Source organism: Semicossyphus pulcher, unplaced genomic scaffold, assembly GCF_022749685.1.
Source record: "Semicossyphus pulcher isolate SPU_LCO1_2020_fin unplaced genomic scaffold, fSemPul1.0.p SCAF_4, whole genome shotgun sequence".
Classification (NCBI taxonomy): domain Eukaryota; kingdom Metazoa; phylum Chordata; class Actinopteri; order Labriformes; family Labridae; genus Semicossyphus; species Semicossyphus pulcher.
Genome location: NW_027211715.1, coordinates 9,708,321 through 9,727,467, shown reverse-complemented (window position 1 = coordinate 9,727,467; position 19,147 = coordinate 9,708,321). Strand labels below are relative to the sequence as shown.

General features: G+C 38.9%; 2 protein-coding genes across 2 annotated transcripts in view; one reads left to right on the top strand and one right to left on the bottom strand.

Annotated features, from left to right (window-relative positions):
- Positions 1-13,095, bottom strand: part of szt2 (SZT2 subunit of KICSTOR complex) — a 93,991-nt gene extending 80,896 nt beyond the window's left edge. The window contains exons 1-15 of the mRNA XM_069679394.1: positions 13,008-13,095; positions 12,254-12,379; positions 11,365-11,538; positions 9,707-9,877; positions 8,942-9,064; positions 7,966-8,128; positions 7,193-7,299; positions 6,529-6,739; positions 5,535-5,705; positions 5,108-5,339; positions 4,800-4,929; positions 3,447-3,592; positions 2,157-2,309; positions 1,053-1,167; positions 249-454 (exon numbers count right to left, since the gene is read on the bottom strand). Of these exons, the coding sequence (XP_069535495.1) occupies positions 249-454; positions 1,053-1,167; positions 2,157-2,309; positions 3,447-3,592; positions 4,800-4,929; positions 5,108-5,339; positions 5,535-5,705; positions 6,529-6,739; positions 7,193-7,299; positions 7,966-8,128; positions 8,942-9,064; positions 9,707-9,877; positions 11,365-11,538; positions 12,254-12,379; positions 13,008-13,031 (2,252 nt within the window). The 5' untranslated portion in view covers positions 13,032-13,095. The remainder of the gene's footprint in view (positions 1-248; positions 455-1,052; positions 1,168-2,156; positions 2,310-3,446; positions 3,593-4,799; positions 4,930-5,107; positions 5,340-5,534; positions 5,706-6,528; positions 6,740-7,192; positions 7,300-7,965; positions 8,129-8,941; positions 9,065-9,706; positions 9,878-11,364; positions 11,539-12,253; positions 12,380-13,007) is intronic.
- A 1,021-nt stretch (positions 13,096-14,116) lies between these two features.
- Positions 14,117-18,280, top strand: ddx10 (DEAD (Asp-Glu-Ala-Asp) box polypeptide 10). The gene is made up of 2 exons (XM_069680018.1): positions 14,117-15,503; positions 16,579-18,280. The coding sequence occupies exons 1-2, from the start codon at positions 14,169-14,171 to the stop codon at positions 17,779-17,781; spliced, it is 2,538 nt and encodes an 845-aa protein (XP_069536119.1). The 5' UTR covers positions 14,117-14,168; the 3' UTR covers positions 17,782-18,280.
- The last annotated feature ends 867 nt before the right edge of the window (positions 18,281-19,147 follow it).

The following is a 19,147-nucleotide window of genomic DNA, read 5'->3' as shown; positions in this document are numbered from 1 at the left end:
TGGTTGTGCTTTAATGAATCTTTCTTTCCAAATCACAGTTAACTTCACTTGTAGTCACTCCTATAAGTTATCAATTTAATGTAGGTATTGCAATCATGCAAGCAAATAAAGAGTTTAGAGCAAACACTTTGACAATGTATCAAATTCATCAAAATAACCAAACAACTAAAATTTAAAGTTAGTGTCAGTGTTATTTATCAAAAAACACAAAGTTGTGCAGTTATGTTGCCTGTATTATATGCACCTACCTTATTAGCAGCTTTTCCAGAGGCTTATTAAGCACCACCACACACGGTCGGTCTGACAGTGCAGGTTTGGGGGCTGGGATGGAGGGAGATTTGGATGGTGATAGATGGCCAACAATCTTCCTTTTGGTCTTTGGGGTCGCCTCTTTGTTCTGAACACGATGAGGGAAGCGAAGTTTGAGGATCTGTTCTCGCAACTCATCCACAATCTGATGAAAGAAAAAAAAGTCATTACAAGTTACCACAGAGGAAACATATGTTAGATACTTGTGATTATTGAAAGTAAAAATGTGGACTGTGCCTGGCTGTGCTGACCATGGTCATCTTTTTTTTTTTTTTTTTTAATCACACAGCTTTTTAGAAATGAATCAAAGGGCAACTGAATTAATGTAACTGCAGGTTTAAGGAAAAGTTGGAAGCCAAATGTTGATGGCAGATTTTACAGTTGCCAATAGTATAAACTGTAAGCTTTTTCAGTTATTATACAAAGCGTCGAACAGTCATATTTTTATACATTTTAAGTAGATTTCAGTGCGTTAAAATGAAAATGACCAATCAACCGAATTTAAAAAATGTTGTCATTTTTTTCAGCTGAAATTGTTTAAAAATGTAACAGACAGAGTGGAGGTTAAGCAAATGTCTGGGCCAGATAAGAATGACCAACAAAGAAAATGATTCTTTTTCATATATGAGAATTTTTCAAACCAAGTGGTGCTCAGAGCAAAGATACGACTGCAGAGGCTGTGTCATTATACACATTGTCTGACAATAACTATTATATTATATAATACATTTGAATCTCAGTACCTTGTTTCTAACATGGGCTGGTGTACCAATGGGGAAACCTAAACGCAGCACCATGCAGGGTGTCTTGGAAATGAGGCGGACCAAGTAGAAGGAGGTGGGAGGCTGGTCAGATGAGCTGTTGGGACAGAATAAAATAAAACTTAATTTGTTTATTATTATTTTGCTACAATGCCTCCATGAAATGAGTGCCGTTAGAAACACTGAGTTGACAAATGAAACCCAAGAAATTAGCTCATAATACAAAACTAAAAAAAAACGCAAACAAAACGACAGCTGGTCACCTGTTACTGCCCTATCTAGCATACATAACTACATTAACATTTTCATGACAAGAAACCACATGGGCACTGGTATTCTGGGCCCTGGAGCCGAGTGCACAAACTGGGCGCCTGGGCGTAACGTTACGTCGACCTAGAGCTGCAGGTTATGACCAACTTTAAGTTATGCCCTTTGCACCATTTAGACCTAAGCCCTGTTTGTGTTGCACCTGTGTGTATCTTTTATGTCTAGGATGGAGCAGGCGTAAGTTTAGAAAGTCAGACTGGTATCCAAGGTAATACAAAGGTAAAAGTAATGGTCACAAAAACACAATGGCAGTGTTGACAGGATGATTAATGAAAGGGCATTAAAACAAAGAGTCATCTGTGATTGTACCACACACTGCAAATCTACTCGGACCGTAAGCTGATGGAAAAGTTTTGTTTTGGCAGACAAGCCCTACTTAGATTAATTGAAGAACCCCTGCAGATCATTGTCCCCACACTCAAAGGCAAAAGCATGGTACCCCAATTCTGTGGAACACTCTTCTGGTCAAATCATTAGAAAAACCAAAACATCTACAATTATTTTTGTATTTACTTTTTATGTACATACTTCTTGACAACATCTTAGCCTTAATGCAGATATCAGCTGTGAGCACCTTGACAAAAGAGCTTTTTTTAACACCAAGGGGGATGAATATATCTAGTATTTCATCAGAAGTTTGAAATTTAAGAACAAAGTCCTAAAAAAAACAACCCAACCCCAATCTTTTGTACATTTTTTTTCTTTTCCCTATGTCAATGTTGTGCACCAACAGTTTATTTCACATTCATATCGCCTCACCTGTATATGAGTTTAACATATGAGTAACCCTCAACCAGCACGAAGCTGCTCCAGTCCCTCAGGAGTGATGTGAGGGCGGAGTGGGAGATACGACACTGAATGGTGCTGTAACGGCCATTGTTTCCAGCAGTGTGTAGATGTTTGGGGACGGGCCTGGAGGGACAAAATGATTAATATTGAAACAAAGACAAACAAATATGAAAAATAACAAAGATAAACTAGTGTTTGTGATATCTATGAACCCATCCAATGTCGTCTGATGATAATATAGCCTCTGGGAGTGACAGCAAACTTTTCGGGCATTCCAACGTAGCCAATGTTTAGCAATAAGGGCTTCCCTTTCTGTGCGTTGCATTGTTTACAGTCCAATTAGCAACTTCAGAAGTGACCGTGAGTTCAGATAAAAAGCAAACCGAAATTCACCCCAACAGATATGCAAAAAAAAACGCCGTCATTTCTTGGTTTATTACATCTCCCGGGGGAGCGCCCAATTATCTGTTTTTGGTGAGTCTCAGTTTCCCTGTAAAAAATGATTTACACAGAGGCTGCACTCTGGCTTACTTCAGCGGTGTGAACTCGAAAAAGAAACGGATTTTCTTGTGATTTACTTTAATTAACGGGTCTTTAGTTTGACGAAATAACAACACCATGATGCAGATTTGTGAAAAGTAAAAATGCAAGCTTTGTCAGGTCTGTCCTCAAGAGGAGAAGAAAAAAACTTTTAAATGTTTGTTTGATGAATGGAGGTTGGATCAATCATTTCTGATGCATTCGAGGAAGTCAGGGAAATCTAAACACTGAATGGCTTTGCGACAGCGTCTCAATTTGTCTCAAGTTGAAATGTTTGATCTAGAACAGATTGTTAGCTAATTGTTTATAGAGATTAAAAACAAGTAAAATTGTTGTCAGATGACCACTGATGGGAGCCTGGAAGTCATTACGGCAAATTGCATTCCCCCTGCTTTTGCTCTTCATATGGACTGCTTTTTCTGTACTACAAATGTAAACCAGAACAATTCCCTAACTAAAATCCGTTTGTGTGCCTTCACATTCTACATTTTTATGTAGAATCTGAATAAATAATCTGAATAATCTAAATAGATATTAGTGTTTGTGAAATATGGACCCGAATCAACAGAAGCACTTTCTTTATTCTATCTTTATCTTAATTAGATATCTATCCAATATCTAGTCTATTTGGTATAAGAGAACATGTAACCTATGGTCTAGGCTGGGTAAATTGATTTGTAAAAGTTTAGTAGTGTTCATTCACAACTCTATATTTCTCACATGTCATGTTCCAGGATGATAGCAATACGATGCATGTGCAGCCATCTCTGCCAAAAGTTTGCGTCCATGGAGAGGATGGGCTTCCAGTAGGAAGCAAACTGGGACTGGGAGGAGTCTTTAGATCCACTGTGCTGCAATGACAGGACCTGAAAAAAGGAGATCATTCAGATAAAGGAGGTAAGCAAACAGAAAAAAGAGGATATTGGGTTCAACGTCATCACCTTCAACTTGGGAAGGCTGATAAGCAAGGTGGAATGTGCAATGGCCAACATTCACTGTTAGCTAATTGGTGTTTAAAGGATAAGGATGGGTTCATTCTTTATTTTTGTTAATGTCAACACCTGCCATGAAAATACTAGTTTTAATCTAGATTTCACAGTTGGTGAAGGTCTAATATTCTCAAGAAAGTTTGTTTGAGCTCTCTGAATTATGACCTAAGCTACTGAAAGGTTTACATGACATATTGTAGCTGAGGAGGAATGGATAAAAGATAACTACACATCATCTTGACTATTTTTCCTGTAATGGTCAGTTTGCGACAAGCAACCCCTGCAATTCATATTTTAACTGTTACATGCCGTAGTTTTGTGACGTGTTTTCTGTGTGCGTCTCTCTCCTGGGTGCTCTTCAGATGCTGCTCTCCCTTCACTGCAGGTGATTAAGCTCACCTGGGTCTCATTCAGCAATCAGGAGAGAGTCTAAAGAGCAGCAGAGAGGAGACAGCCAGTGCTAGTTGGCCATTCGGCTGCATGTGTGTTGGACGTCAACTAGCTTGTGTATACTCCTTTTGTCAAAGGAGGGCTGTCTTTGAGGCCTTCGTGTTTGTTAGTCGTAATTTTTGGTTTAATAGTTTTGATTTATAGATCAGCTTCTCTTTTGTTTGTTTTGAAAGAAGCTCGCTTTGCGTTTCCTTTTTGCTTCAGTATGTTAATAAATTCCTTTAACTTTGGGTTTTAATTTATTCTTACTCCCCTCATCCCCAAGCCCATGCAGGGGAATGTAACATCAACTTTAAGAAGTGTGTTTTTCTTAAAGCCATCATTGCTGTTAACCATTCTGTCGCATTCGCGTAGGTTGGTTTTGAGCCCCTAAAAAGATTTGAATGTTTTCCATTCCTCGGACATTCTGACCCATGAATTTAGTCAAATTTGTGTCATTAGTCACTTTCACAAAGCTGAAGAGGGAAGTGATTAAGGACCATTTCTGTGGCAGATATTCCACAACCTCTTAAGGCTATTTTGTGCATATTTGGCACCCCCTGGTAGTAGTAGTAGTAGGAGTTCCCTCCGACCACAATGCTGAGATGTTCTGAAAACACTGCTTAAGTATGATCAGTAAAGGTCTGCACTGTACCGGAGTAGTAGAGCCAGGAGGGATGTAGAACAGAGGAACTCCATTTTTGGTGCTCTCAGGAATCATGTAGTTCTCAGGAACTGAATTAAATGACTGGAGGTGCACCAACATCTGATCAGTCTGGTTGATACTGAAAGGAAACACACACACAAACATTTTGTTAGGTATCAACACATCCTGCTTTAAAAGAGTAGTTATCCATCTCTATCAAAAGTAACATTATTATTTAAAGTTCTTTGTGACAGTGGAAATGCTCCAAATCTTAATTTTTTTGTTCAATCACTTTTTCCTCCTTCAGAAAGGCGTACCTCTGCAGTGTGTTCCAAAACCGGCGGATGACAGAGGTGCGGTACGGGCTGGTGATGGGTTTCCTTTGAGTGCAGCTGATGTCATGCAGGATGTCGTAGCTTCCCTCCATCGTCACCTCCACCCTTGTGGTTCTCTTTGCAGGGTCCAATGGCCAAGAGGCAGCTGCCAGGTACTCAATATGCATGTTGTGTTTCCACAACAGTACCAGCTTTACCTCCAGCTGAGTCCCACCTTAAAATAATAGTTTCTTTATTGGTAATAAGATTCAGCATTCCAGAGTTTAACACAATACATCAAAGCACAATCGATTAAAAAAGTACAACAAGTATAATCATTGTAATCATTATCATTAAAAATAGGAGACAGTATAAAATCTCATAAAGGGGTTAATAAAAGGTTCTTCTACATTCTTCACACACAGTTTACCTTTTGTGAGGCTGATCTCTCTGATGGTGTAGCCCTCTCTTAGTCGCACAGACACCACACTGATTAAATGAGCATGGACTTCCTTCTCTGTGTGTTTCTTCCGCCTCATGACCAGAGCCGGGTTTCCGCTGGCTGACACTAGGTGCTCATTGAAGAGTTTGTGCTGGGAAACTACCAAACACTGAATAAGTTAGTATGCAAGCCTACTTTCTTTTCATCATCAACTTGACCATCATTTGTAGATAATATCTTTAATACGGCCCTTATTCTAGTTGTTTTACTTGTTTCATATTATTTAAAATTCATTTGACATTGTTTCCCTGGGTGGGACAGTAGTTGTTAGAATTGAATTACCAGCAACAACAATTGTGAAGGCACCAGTGTGTAAAAATCATATTTTTAATTAAAATGTATTGAAGGCTATTGGAAGCCATTGCGGGTCCCTTAAAGCTCAGTGTTAGGCCAGCTGTTGTTTACATTGTACAAAACTATATCCAGTTGATGCAGATGGCTGTTCAACATGAGCCTGGTTCTGACGAGGTTTGCCTGCCACTGTTGCCAAAGTACTGCTCGTGGTGGATTCATGTTTTGTCTCTCTCTAAATAATATAAAAAAGAGGACTGAATGATTGATTGATTTGTTTTCAAAATATTAAAATGTACATGATTGCATAGGATACCCATATTTTTGCAGAGAGAAAAAATAACAAAATACATTTCTAATTTAAAATATATTACAGATTTCAAATCAGCTTCAAAATCAATGAAGTGAATGAGCAAAAAGCCTTCTTTGGAAGCTAAATTTATTTAACAGTACAAATTGCCTCGTAGCAAAATTCTGATAATTTGCATAAAATGCTTAATCAAGTAGGGTATTTTGGTTTGCACAAACTTAGACAGACATATTGTATCAGTAAAGTAATAACCTATAAACTGTACTTAGTATCTTAAGACTTAATACTTAAAACTCAATATGCCCAATATAGCTGTCTCACCACAGAAGTACTCTGAGTTCATAGACTCAGGGGTCTTCAAGAAGGAATAGGTGAGGAAGGCCTTGTGGTACGCATTCATCTCCTGGCTGTGCAGGTCCACCTCAGGACAGCTTGGCAGGTAGGAACCAAAGGTGGCTAATGAGATGAACTGCATCAGCTCAATGTTGGGGATGTAGCCAAAGCTGCTGTCATAGGAGTATGCACCTCCAACCTGAAAGGGAACAAACACAATTCGAAGAAGAGCAGTCAGACTTCAGAATGTCTGCTCCATTTTGGAGCAAGATTATGAAATTTTTTTTATGATAAAATACCTCTTGCAAAATATATCTATGATCAGAGGTATTGAGAATGTTGCAGTTATAAATTCTATACTGGCTTTCATTATGCTCAGGATATAACACTTTATGTAACACAGAGAATAAAATAAAGAGAAACCTGGTTATTAATATTCATGTTTCATTAATACTAATTTCATGTCATTTGTGTATCATCTTCATTATAAAAGCAGTAGAGGATAAACCCATAGCCTTGATTCAAACTGGAATACTGGTGTGCAAGAACAATGCTAAGGCTTAAGAGCTAAAAATAAAAATAAAATACAAAACAAACAAATACTGTCTCATAAATATTGACAGCACAAACTTCAAGATGTTATTGTCTTTACCTGAACAAAGGAGCAGGCAATTGTTCCACTCCTGAGTTGGTTAAGCAGTGTTTCACACACAGCTACGTCAGGAACACTAGTCACTCCATCTGTGATTATAATGATACCTGGAACACACAATAGTAAATTAGTAGTTCACATATTTAATAGTCATGTCATGATCTTCTGTACTGCAAAACTCCAACCATGATACATTTTTAACATTCTTATCAGTGACTGGTCAGGTGTATGGAGATATGAAAGTAGGGTTTCAACCCGTGTCTCAGTACATTTTTCTATTCATCAAACAACTGGGGCGGCTGTGGCTCAGTGGTAGAGTCAGTCGTCTTTCAATCAGAAGGTCGGAGGCTCGATCCCCAGCTCCCTTAGGCTACATGTTGAAGTGTCCTTGGGCAAGACACTGAACCCCAAATTGCTCCCGGTGGCATAGCCGACGGGTATGAATGTGATATCTGATTGACAGTTGGGCACTTTACGTAGCAGCCTCTGCCGTCAGTGTGTGAATGGGTGGGTGAATGTGATATGTAGTGTAAAAGCAGCTTTGAGTGGTCGCAAAGACTAGAAAAGCGCTATATAAGTACAGTCCATTTACCATTTACACAACTAACTGTCACTCTTCCTGTGAACAACTGAGTGCTGAATCTTATCAGTTATCCCCATTTGTAGACATTTTAAATTCAAATTTATTGGAAGATGCCTAGTAAAGGGAGGAACTCCTGATGCATTAGATGGAGAAACTAAAAGACAACTTGGATTACTTAAGAAAAACCAACCGGAACTGGAGTTTGGAGGCAGCAACTGAAGGGCTAGGATGCCCTGGCGTACCATGCTGACGAGACCCATGTCAGCTGAAACCATGGAAATGCCCTGCTTTCTTTGTGGCTGGTCATCCAAGTTATTGCTATGGGGGCCTGAGCTTTGGACTGGCTCTACAGACTTAATGCACAGGGGGAAAAATCAATCAATCAATCAGACTTTGTATAGCACTTTTCATATATCTAAAATGCAGCACAAAGTGCTTTACATAGACAGAAAATAAATTAAAAAAACAAAAGAATTAAAAAATAAAAACTATCAGCATCCCCACCCTACAATTCATGCACAAGGCTAAATAAAAACATGTAAACAGAGAGCTCAGTAAAACTGGCAAAACTGATGAAACGCTATCATGAATTCATAATGAGGAAACACTGGAGATATGATTAAAATGTTAAGACTCAAAAAAGAAAAAAATTGGGAACATAAATAAGACAATAAAACATTAAAAGGTTATCCTTAAAAATACAATAGAATAAAATAATAAAACACTAAACAAGATGATAAAACACTAAATAATACATAAATGAATGATTACATAAATAAATAATAATCCAGAAAACTAAAACTAGAGTAAAGTATTAAAACACTAAAATAAGACAACACACTAAATCAATATATATGAATCACTAAAACAGACTGAGACACAAAAGATAAAAAATAAGTAAATAAATAGAGTTAAATAAAGTAAAAGCCAGACTCAAAAGGTATGCCTTTAGTTTACTTTTAAAAATAACTTAATAACAGTGAAGCCTAACAGATGCATATTTCTGACACTATCCACTGCCCTATCAAATAATGGCAAAGGTAAAAAAAAATCATGTTAAAAAAAGACATTTAATTACAGTACTTTGGGGAAAAAGGAGCTGTATTTTTTCTCATCTTCCCAAGATATTTAAAATAAAAATGTAAATTATTTTCATGAGCACTTGCCTGTTCATGCTGCTGATACAGGACTTGTGCGATGTTGCTCTCCACTGCTCTGAGCTGCTGATAGATTTGATGCAGGAACTCATCGAGGTCTGTTCTATCAAGCTGACAGCCCTGTACCAAAACCTGCAGGGGAATTAAAAGTCAGACGGCTGAACAACATCAATACCAGCTCCATGCATCACATGGAAACAAATCAGTTCTCTATGCTTTATCTTTAAGTGCCCCTAAGTACAGAAATTTAGGGTCAGAGAAAAAAAATGAAATTGCTGCATATTGGTTATTTTCTGACAATGGACATTTGGCTGGGTACAATTTCGACCCCAGAAGCAGTTTAATTTGACTAGTAATAAGTTATTTATGAAATTAGTGTAAATAAGTAACAGCTTATATGACCTTCTGTTGGCCATTAAACCAACCAGCTGTCTAAATGTTTGTACACTGCTCTTGCTAATAAGACTGAGAGGAGAGATAGAATATTCAATAACAGACTCATTAGTGTGGGAGCCTGAGCTAGCCTCTCCATTTAGCCTATCCAGGTGCAAAATAAGTACTATCCTTAAACAAGAGATATTCCCAGGGAAAACTTTAATTCCACCTAAAGTCAATTTAGTTTAAAATAAATTAGCTGAATTCAACTAATGAACACAGTTGACACTTAACAAAAAAAGAAAAAAGTTTGTTAGTTTTAGCTCATGCATTCTAAGGCTCTTAAGCTACTGGATACTTTTTAAAACACTGGATAACAAAAACAGGAAATGAAAGCACCTGGTGGGATGTAAGGCCAATAATAGATGAATACACCAAGATGGTGATGAAGATCTTGGGCTTGAAAAGTTCATCGGTTCCAGGGACTTTAAACGGTTGAGCCAGACCAGCCAGACACCTCGACAAGGCATGGAACACCTCGTCAAAGATCATCTCTCCTGTGCTGTCATCCTGCAGAATGAAAAAAAAACACCTCAAATACATATTGAGAATGTATTGCTGTGCTCTGAAACTTATGAAATATCTTTTGGCATACATGACCCGTATTTCCCCTCTGGGGAACGATAAAGAATAATCTAATTTAATCTTTTCGAGAGTTTTGTCACATAGAGGGTATTACTCTTGCATTAGGGTCCATACTAATATGCACAACATCTGTGAAACTTCATTATTAACAGAGTATCCAACACAGCCTTAGTGTTGACTCTTGTTACTGCCGGATGCAAAGACTAGACTGTCAAAGGTCCACATTAGAAAACAATTACATTTTCCTGTAATGGTTTTTACAAAAACAAAAACAGATTTTATATACATTTTTTATCCCCTCTTTGTGATTATTTAGGCTTTTGCCACTTGAGATAAGAACTTCAAACAAGATGTACACTACACACATATACAATAATATGGCTTCAAAAAAAGACTGATCAGTTCCCTTTTTGTTGCTTCTCTGGGTATGACACTTTGGTGTGGAATATCACACCCCCATGTTGCCTGATTGAAGACACCTATATTCATGCTTAAAGGCAGATGATCTGGCATATGTGAGACCTGCCAGCATGTGAGGCCCATGTGACCTGCAGTCATCATTCAGTTCAATAGCTGCTCTTCCCTGATGCTTGGCAACCAACTGTTGTACTTTGTTCCTTTCCTTCAAGCAATAGTGTATAGCTTAATTGGTACTTCTTAATAAAACTACTTGTCTAGTCAGCTGTCATGCTGTTACTTCTAGAGGAAGAACAGAAGCGGCGACACCTCCAGACCGCTTAAAAAAACAAAATCCAAAAGCTTTAAAAACATCCAAAACAGTTGAAGACAAAAGCCATAAATTATATTTACCATTGCTTTGTGCAATTTGACCTGCACAGTAATACACAGGAAGGCAATTGACAGTGCCTTGTGTACCCCATTACCAAGACTGGCATCATTATTATGTTCAATAGCCAATCCAAACTACCAGTGGAAATACAAGCAGGTCTTGGTTACATTGAGAAGTAGCACACTAAAGATTCACATAGCTTCAAACAGGTTGCAAGAAAGAGCCCAATGACTAGCTCTTTGAACTGATTCATTTACTGTATACCCACCCCTAATAAAGAAAAAATCATCCTTTAAAAGGGCTATGCAAGAAGGATTTATTTGCATGCTGATGACAGACTTAATTATAGAAGGAATAGCTCAATAATTTGTTCAATATATGGTTTAGCCTTATATGAGTTGTCTAGTTCTATTATCTTAAACACATCAAGGTTTTTAAATTGGATATTCTCCAGATGTTATAGGAAAAAATTACAACCAGAAAAGATTTACAAAGCAATCATTTGAAACTAAGTTAATTAACAGTATTTTTGTTGAAGCTGGGAGAAGAACGCTTCAAATAATTTGTGCTAACAGTGTTCATTCAACAACCAAGTAACCAACCATGAAACTTTAAGTCTTACCACAATCCCCGTGGAGGGGCTGAGGTCCAGCTCGATGATGAAGCGGTACCTCCGGGCCAGGAAGGTCGCACGACTGGATGGCATCAACATGTAAGGGTACACTGTGGGGGAGAATTCCGGCTGCCATCCTTTGGGTAAGATGCTCAGCAAGTCCAATTCATTTTCTGAGTTCAGCTGTAAATGAATTGAGAGGTAAACATGACATCAGAAAACTTAAGACTTATTTTTGTGTACTTTCATATTATCCCTCAATGTACTGCCATATACATAATAAAGCAACAATGTTGAAATTCATAATTTCACATTTGATTCAGCTATAAAGAGAACTTAATTGAAAGTTATATAAATCGTATTTAAAATGTGGAAGACAGATCACCAAAGTGACACAAGTGAAAAGTGGTTAATGGCTTATTTTACTGATGACTTTTGTCAGATCATTCATGTTTCACTCGCAGATCAAGCCCTTCACCGTCATATAACGATTTAAGGCAACTTTCTTATAGTAAAGCTACATGTTATTTCAGTACAGCTACCTCTTGCCTTTTGCCTGTAAAACAAGAGTGGAACACTAGCGGGGTGACATCCTTTGGATAAATGCGTCTGCTAAATGAAATTGTAACATTGGAGAGTAGTACTGCATCTGCGAGTATAGTTACCCATGCATAATTTGCAGATATAAGCAAAATCCCATAATCAGCACTGGGATATGCCAGTTAGGATCTGAGTGGTATGAGCCAGTAAAAAAATTCAGCTGCGTACTATTAACAGTGATAGCCATTCAGAATATCCAACTAAAACAAGAGTAGTACACCATCCACCACTTTTCGATCTTGGTGCTGCTGGACCACCATGAGGTGAGGAAACGAAGTAAAAGGCAGGATTAACTCACCAGTTCAGGCTTTGAGGCTGGCCAGATGACTTGGTTAAGTTTACCAAGGAACCACGCCAGACGCACATTCCTAGAAATCCGATACTCCTCCTTCATCAGTAGGTAGATCTGGTCAGCCTCCTCCACCTTAAGATAGTAAGCATATAGTCCATGACAGTGATCGGAGAGAGGAGTACAGGATATTTGCTCATTAATTTGAATCGTCAAATTAGATACTACTTGAACGACGAATTCACTAAATGATCTGACCTATTTGCTCAACATAATGTAATAACTTAAACACGTGTTGCTTTTGAACAAAGCAACATCAAATAATTCAGCTTATTCAGTGCTGTATTGAAAATGTATTTAAGGCGACACTGCATTGTCAACCTGCATCAAGCTGTTTACTATCTTTTTTATCTATTTGCATTCATATATGTTCAGTATGCTTACAGGGTAGACACACTGATTAATCTTTAAATGTTGAAGTAGTCAGCCCCGTAACATGACTCGTGTGAATGTTAAGATGCTGTATTTGCAACCTAACTGTAGCCTAGCTGCGCGGCTGACGTACAACTAACACAAGTTTCTATTCTTCCAGAGATGCTAGCACAGCTAAATCTGCTGTGATATATCATGCTTCTCTTTAAAACAGGATTATTTCGACTCCTGGCTTTTAAGACAAAAAATCAAACGGAAAATGAGTCCTATTTACCACGTAATGCAACCCCTGTGCTTTCTGTTCTTACAGCACATTTAAAGCTAATGTTACCTCGTTGTCCTGTCTCTCTGCCATGCCTTGTATAGCATAAGGACTGCAGATATGTTAATGATCTTCAGTTGACGAATATTCGTTTTTGTTTATCCAAAATAAATCGTCTTGATACTTGTTTATCATCTGTCTAGCCTATTGATCAGGTTATCGTAGAAGTATCACGTTAGACAGGGTGACAGTGCGAACATTTCCGGTTAAATTTAACAAAATAAAGCGTTTCAGACCACGGGGCAAAATGCACATTTCCCCTCTTCAGGTAGTTCCTACTGCTCTACAAAAAGTTGTTTGTTTATCATTACGTGGAACATTAAAGGAAATCATTTAGTTGTTTCAATACAAAAATCACCAATATAATCCAAAAGTTACGTATTTTTAGATAATATATGTCATTTACCTTTTCTCATATCAGTTATATTACTACTTAACACTACTACATCTGCTGCTGCTACTACTACTGTCACTACTACTACTACTACTACTACTACTAACAATGCATAATATTAATAATAATAACAACAACGACAACATCATTCACAAAAAAACGTTTTAACATGTTGCAGTAGAAAAATAACAGGTTTGAATAATAAAATGAATAATGGTTTAGGTCAATTTAGTAACCCCAAAAGAAGCTGCGACAGAAGTACAGGCTTCCACGTTCTTCTTATTGCTTATTGTTGAGTCTATTTGTTTCACATGGATTTACAGCCCTGCATATGTTTTGGTCGTCTAACAATTTAACCAAATTTCGAAGATCTTGTTTTGAAATGGAATTCAGTGAACATCCGTGGACATTTTTAAGCGACATGTGATCCGGAAGCGTCGCAGCTACTCTATTTTTTTCTTTTTTTTTTCTTTATTATTTTTCTCCAAATTATTTGCTCAGTACGCATTGAAATCAAGTAATACCTGCAGTTATATTTAATTTAAGTCAGAAGGGGATAGCGAGCGCAAGGTAAGGCATTAACATGCATTTTGACTCAAGGGGATAGCAGTTCTGCCTGGCAGTTCAATTCCAGGGCAAAAAAAGCGAGAAAGATTTGAGTCGCGCGATGATGATGTCATTCTAAATGCGCCGTACTTTCGTCTCCACGCTGTTTAGCGTACGCCCTGTGTGTATGTTCGTTCAACTCTCTTTTCCTGCTCTGTATATCCGAAATCATGGAGAAAAAAGGCTCAAAATCTAAACCGGCAAAAATAAAAGACAGCGCCGATCCCGTCAAAAACTTCGAGAAATGGAAGAAAAAATACAACAAAACGAAAGCACGGGTGAAGCGAGAGAGAGCCCAGAAGAAGAAGCCCGAATGGCAGGTCGAACGGGAGTACATCGCCGGGCTTGTGAGCAGGTACGGCGATATCAACACCAAGGAAGCTGTTAAATTTTCAGACTTTCCAATTTCGAAGAAAACTTTGTTAGGTTTGCAGGAGGCTCAATACAGACAGCCCACAGAGATTCAGAGACAGACTATCGCCTACGCTTTGCAAGGTAAAGATGTCCTCGGCGCGGCTAAGACTGGCTCTGGGAAGACATTAGCTTTCCTCATACCAGTGCTGGAGTGTCTGTACCGGGAGCAGTGGAGCTCCATGGATGGCCTCGGTGCTCTCATTATATCTCCCACCAGAGAGCTCGCCTACCAGACCTTCGAAGTCCTTCGCAAGGTTGGTAAGAATCATGAGTTCTCCGCGGGGCTCATCATCGGTGGAAAGGACCTCAAGAATGAGTCGGAAAGGATCCACCGCACAAACATCGTAATCTGCACCCCTGGCCGGCTGCTCCAGCACATGGACGAGACAGCCACCTTCCACGCCTCCAACCTCCATATGCTAGTCCTGGACGAGGCGGACCGCATCCTGGACATGGGCTTTGCGGATACCCTAAACGCCATCGTGGAGAACCTCCCCAATTCGAGGCAAACGCTGCTGTTCTCCGCCACGCAGACCAAGTCAGTCAAAGACCTGGCCCGGCTCAGCCTCAAAGACCCGGAGTACGTATGGGTTCATGAGAAGGCCAAGTTCAGCACACCGGCCACGCTAGAGCAGAGCTACGTGGTGTGTGAGCTCCACCAGAAGGTCAACATGCTCTACTCGTTCATCAGGAGCCACCTGAAAAAGAAGATTATTGTCTTCTTTGCCTGCTGCAAGGAGGTGCAATACCTATTTCGAGCCTTCTGTCGCCTCAGACCCGGCATGCCCATCCTGGCTTTGCATGGCAAGCAACAGCAGATGAAGAGAGTTGAGGTTTACAATGACTTCCTCAAAAAGCAGAATGCTGTTCTCCTTGCCACCGACATAGCTGCCAGAGGCCTTGACTTCCCTGCTGTCAACTGGGTGCTGCAGTTTGACTGTCCAGAGGATGCAGATACCTATATCCACAGGGTGGGCCGGACTGCCAGGTACAAGGAGGGCGGAGAGGCCCTATTATTGCTGCTTCCCTCGGAAGAGAAGGGCATGGTGGGCCAGCTGCAGGAGAAGAAGGTTCCCATCAATAAAATCCAGGTTAGCACTCCACCCACATATACACCCACAGTGTCACAATATACTCACAGTGAGCCGAAAAAAACAAAATAGTGTTCAATATCATGTGATCCATTACAAAAATCTCATGTCACTTTTAGACTGTAGTCACACAGTTCATATTCAACACACTTTTTAAATCGAAGGCAGAGTAAATGATTTAAGATTCTGTCCCTTATTAAAGCGCATATAAAGATGACTAGATTTCTCACTCTAGACTAGAAAATATACTCTTAAGAAGCACACTGGCTATTTAACAGTGGGACAACTTGCTTTGGTGTAGGTATCTTTTAAGTTTTTCAATGATGATTGATCTTTAAAAAAGATCCTTTGCATGTGATGATGAGAAAGATATGTATTTGAAATACACATGTATTTAAACTACATAACTGTAGAAATTGCACTGTCTCAATTATTTCAATAATATCTTTGTCACTTTTGGACTGACTTTATTTAATTTTGACTGGAATAAACACCTGTACTTATGTAACGTAATGATATAATTTCAACTAATATATCAACATGAATGTTTTATGTAAAGCTCTAGTAGAAAACATCATGTCCAAGTGCAACTGTAATTCACAAATGCTTTCCTCACTTAAAACACTTTCCTCTCTACAAAAGAATAAATGATAATATGCACAGTTTTATCACTCAAACATTTATCTCATTGTAGAAATTTCAGTCCTCCCTTGTTATTAATGCAGTCATTTGTCTTCATCATCAATTTTAATGTATTTAAAGCTGCAGTGAGTAGTAATATACATTTTGATTAAGGTTTAATTTAATGGGTTAAACTCAGTGGGATAGGGAAGTACCTTTTTTAGCTACGAGCTATATGAAATAGAGATTCATTCAATAGAGATTCAAAATAAGGAAATTATGTTGACTTTAACGTCACTTATGGACTTTTTTGAGGGACATATAGAGCATAAGATGCACACAAAATAAGGAAGTAAAAGAATCAAATATTGCTCCTTGCTAGTTCTACTAGTGGATAAAACAATCCGGTAGACCACATCAGTATTCATTAATTTTATTGTCCTGTTGATTGCAGGTGAATGCTGACAAACTGCAGACTGTACAGCAGAAACTGGAAGCCTTCCTGGCCCAGGAGAAGGAGCAGAAGGAGAGAGCTCAGAGGTGTTTTGTTTCCTATCTGCGCTCCGTCTACCTGATGAAGAACAAAAAGGTGTTTGATGTCTATGAACTCCAGCTCCATGAGTACGCTGTCTCTCTGGGCCTAGCTGTTGCTCCGAGGGTGCGCTTCTTAAATAAAAGTAATGCACAGAGAGCTGAGAAAGAAGGACAGAGACAGGATGCGCATTCTGAAGAAGAGGAAGAGCTGAGGATCTTTAAGACAAAGGTGAGAGGAAATGTCCATCATGAGGACAGTCACAGTTCAAAGTCAGGAGATTCAAGTGATGATGAAGAAAGAGGTAATGGTCAAGAGCCAGATCAGTCTAAGACACTACTTCTGGGAGCAGATGATGAGTATGAGGATGAGGAGGATCTAAGAGACTTGGATCTGCTAACAGTCAAAACAAAGAATGTCTTTAGTCTGAGAGAGGACCAGGAGAGTCCAGAACCTGCTGAGGCCTCCAAAAAGAAAAAAGAAAAAGAGACAAAGTTTAAAGAAGCCAAAAAGGTCCTCAAGAAAAACTTTCAAGTCAACACCAAGGTTTCCTTCAACGAAGAAGGAAAGGCAGTGCAGCTGTGGCCGCCAGTCCAGAGGGCTGTGACTGGTGGTGAAGAGGAGGAGGAGGAGGAGGAGGCTTCAGGTATCAACGTTGAGAAGGCCAGGGAGAGGCTGAAACAGGAGGACCAGGAGTTTGACAAGCATGAGTACAGCCGCAAAGTCAAAGCCAAACACAGAGAGAAGAGGCTGAAGGCGAAAGCAGCCAGGAGGGAGGCCAGCAAGCAGCATGGACAGAAATCTGATGAGGAGGAGGAGGAGGAGGAGGTTGTGGCTTACCTGGCAAATCACAGTGAAGACGAGTTCGATCCCAGCACCCTGCCGGACCCTGACAAACTGCACTCTGAGGAGGACAAGGAAGAGGAAGAGGTAAAGGAGTATCAGATAATGCCAGCTAAACGGCATCACAGCAGTGAGAGCAGTGATAACGAAGAAAAGGAGCACACAGAGGGGAAGAGGAAGAAAGTGACACAGGGGGATGATGAGCACACAGCCTTGGACACTGGCCTCTCTTTGGCTGAAGATGAGGAATTAGTCTTACATCTGCTAGGAGGACGTGTGTAGAAAAATAGGGTTCAGAGAGTTTAAAAACTTAATTAACTCACCGGTTAAATTGAATTGTAACTGCTAACAGTAGTTAGATGAGAAAACACAGAAACACAGAAGCTGTGTCTCAATTCAAGACTACATGCTAGTTCTACCTAGTATCTGAGTTATTGTTGTAACATTGAAGGGAAAAAATTAAAGGAGTATTCATGATTTAAGTGTTGTACTTTCATACATTTGGAGGATTCTTGAAAGCCCCCTGTTAAAACTATATATAAAAATGTATTTCTCTGTATTTTAGATATATAAGCAACAATCAAAGTAAAAGAAAATCTTGGAGTATTATTTGTTGAGAGGTTTGTCTGCTTCGTAAGGACAATGTTTAAGTGGTTTGATTTTATTTTATAAAAAAAGTATCAAACATTCCACCAACTGTATAATTCTGACTTTATTTTATTAAAACCTGATTGGTTCACAAATGTAGTTGCATTCACACTTTATTCAACTGCCCTCTTCAAACCAGTGAAAGGACCTCAGAGAAGAAAAAGAAATGAAGACATTTTTAATGTAAATTAAGTCACTTAACACACTTAACTGTTTCATCTTTGCTGAAAATATTGCGTTCATATAAGATCCATCAATCTTAGCAAGAAGCAGATTAAGAAGAATAAATTACTACCAAGTATAAATAATGAAATGAGTTGTATCGGTGGTAACACAGCTCAAAAATAATGAGAATAAATTTGTTTTATGAAACTAGTTTCCTGTACACTTTTAGAATTGGCCAAGTATTTAAAGATCAGATATTGGTTCACATTTACCATTCACTGTTAGTGCTGGCATGCCAGATAATGTGTTTGACTTTGCTCTGGTACCCCCAATTGGTATTAAAATCACTATTCCAACTTCAAGTTTAAATGGTTTGGATTACCAGTGTGATTTAACTAAACTGTTGGGTTTTTTTTCTACGTTTGACCAAGCAGAAGCTATTAAACATGCCCTGAGAAGTTATCTTGTTAACGAACAAATGTGAGGTCAGTATGAACACATGGGTACATGGGTCACCAAGATCATCAAGTGTTTCTACCTGCCCTGCATGGTCACACTGAGGTGAAAAGCCTGCTGTTTAAGCCTCCTCCTGGCTGCATTTCTTTGCCTCCCAACAACTCTTTGTCTTTTTGTCAATGTGATGAATCGTACTGAGACATACCTTTCTCTTCAAATTCAACCTTATTTTTGCACTGTTATACACATAAGTGAGAGCTGTACTGGGGAAAAATTCAAAAAAGAGAAAAGTTGAGCAATTTTGCCTTTGCCAAACACAATATGATAAATCTGCAGTCACAGTATCTATCTAAAAACCATTCTCAATATTTAGCTTTTT

Coding starts and splice junctions, on each gene's coding strand:
- ddx10 (XM_069680018.1), top strand. CDS start 14,169: ATGGAGAAAAAAGGCTCAAAATCTAAACCGGCAAAAATAAAAGACAGC. Junction 15,504..16,578: donor TTCCCATCAATAAAATCCAG/GTTAGCACTCCA, acceptor TGTTGATTGCAG/GTGAATGCTGACAAACTGCA.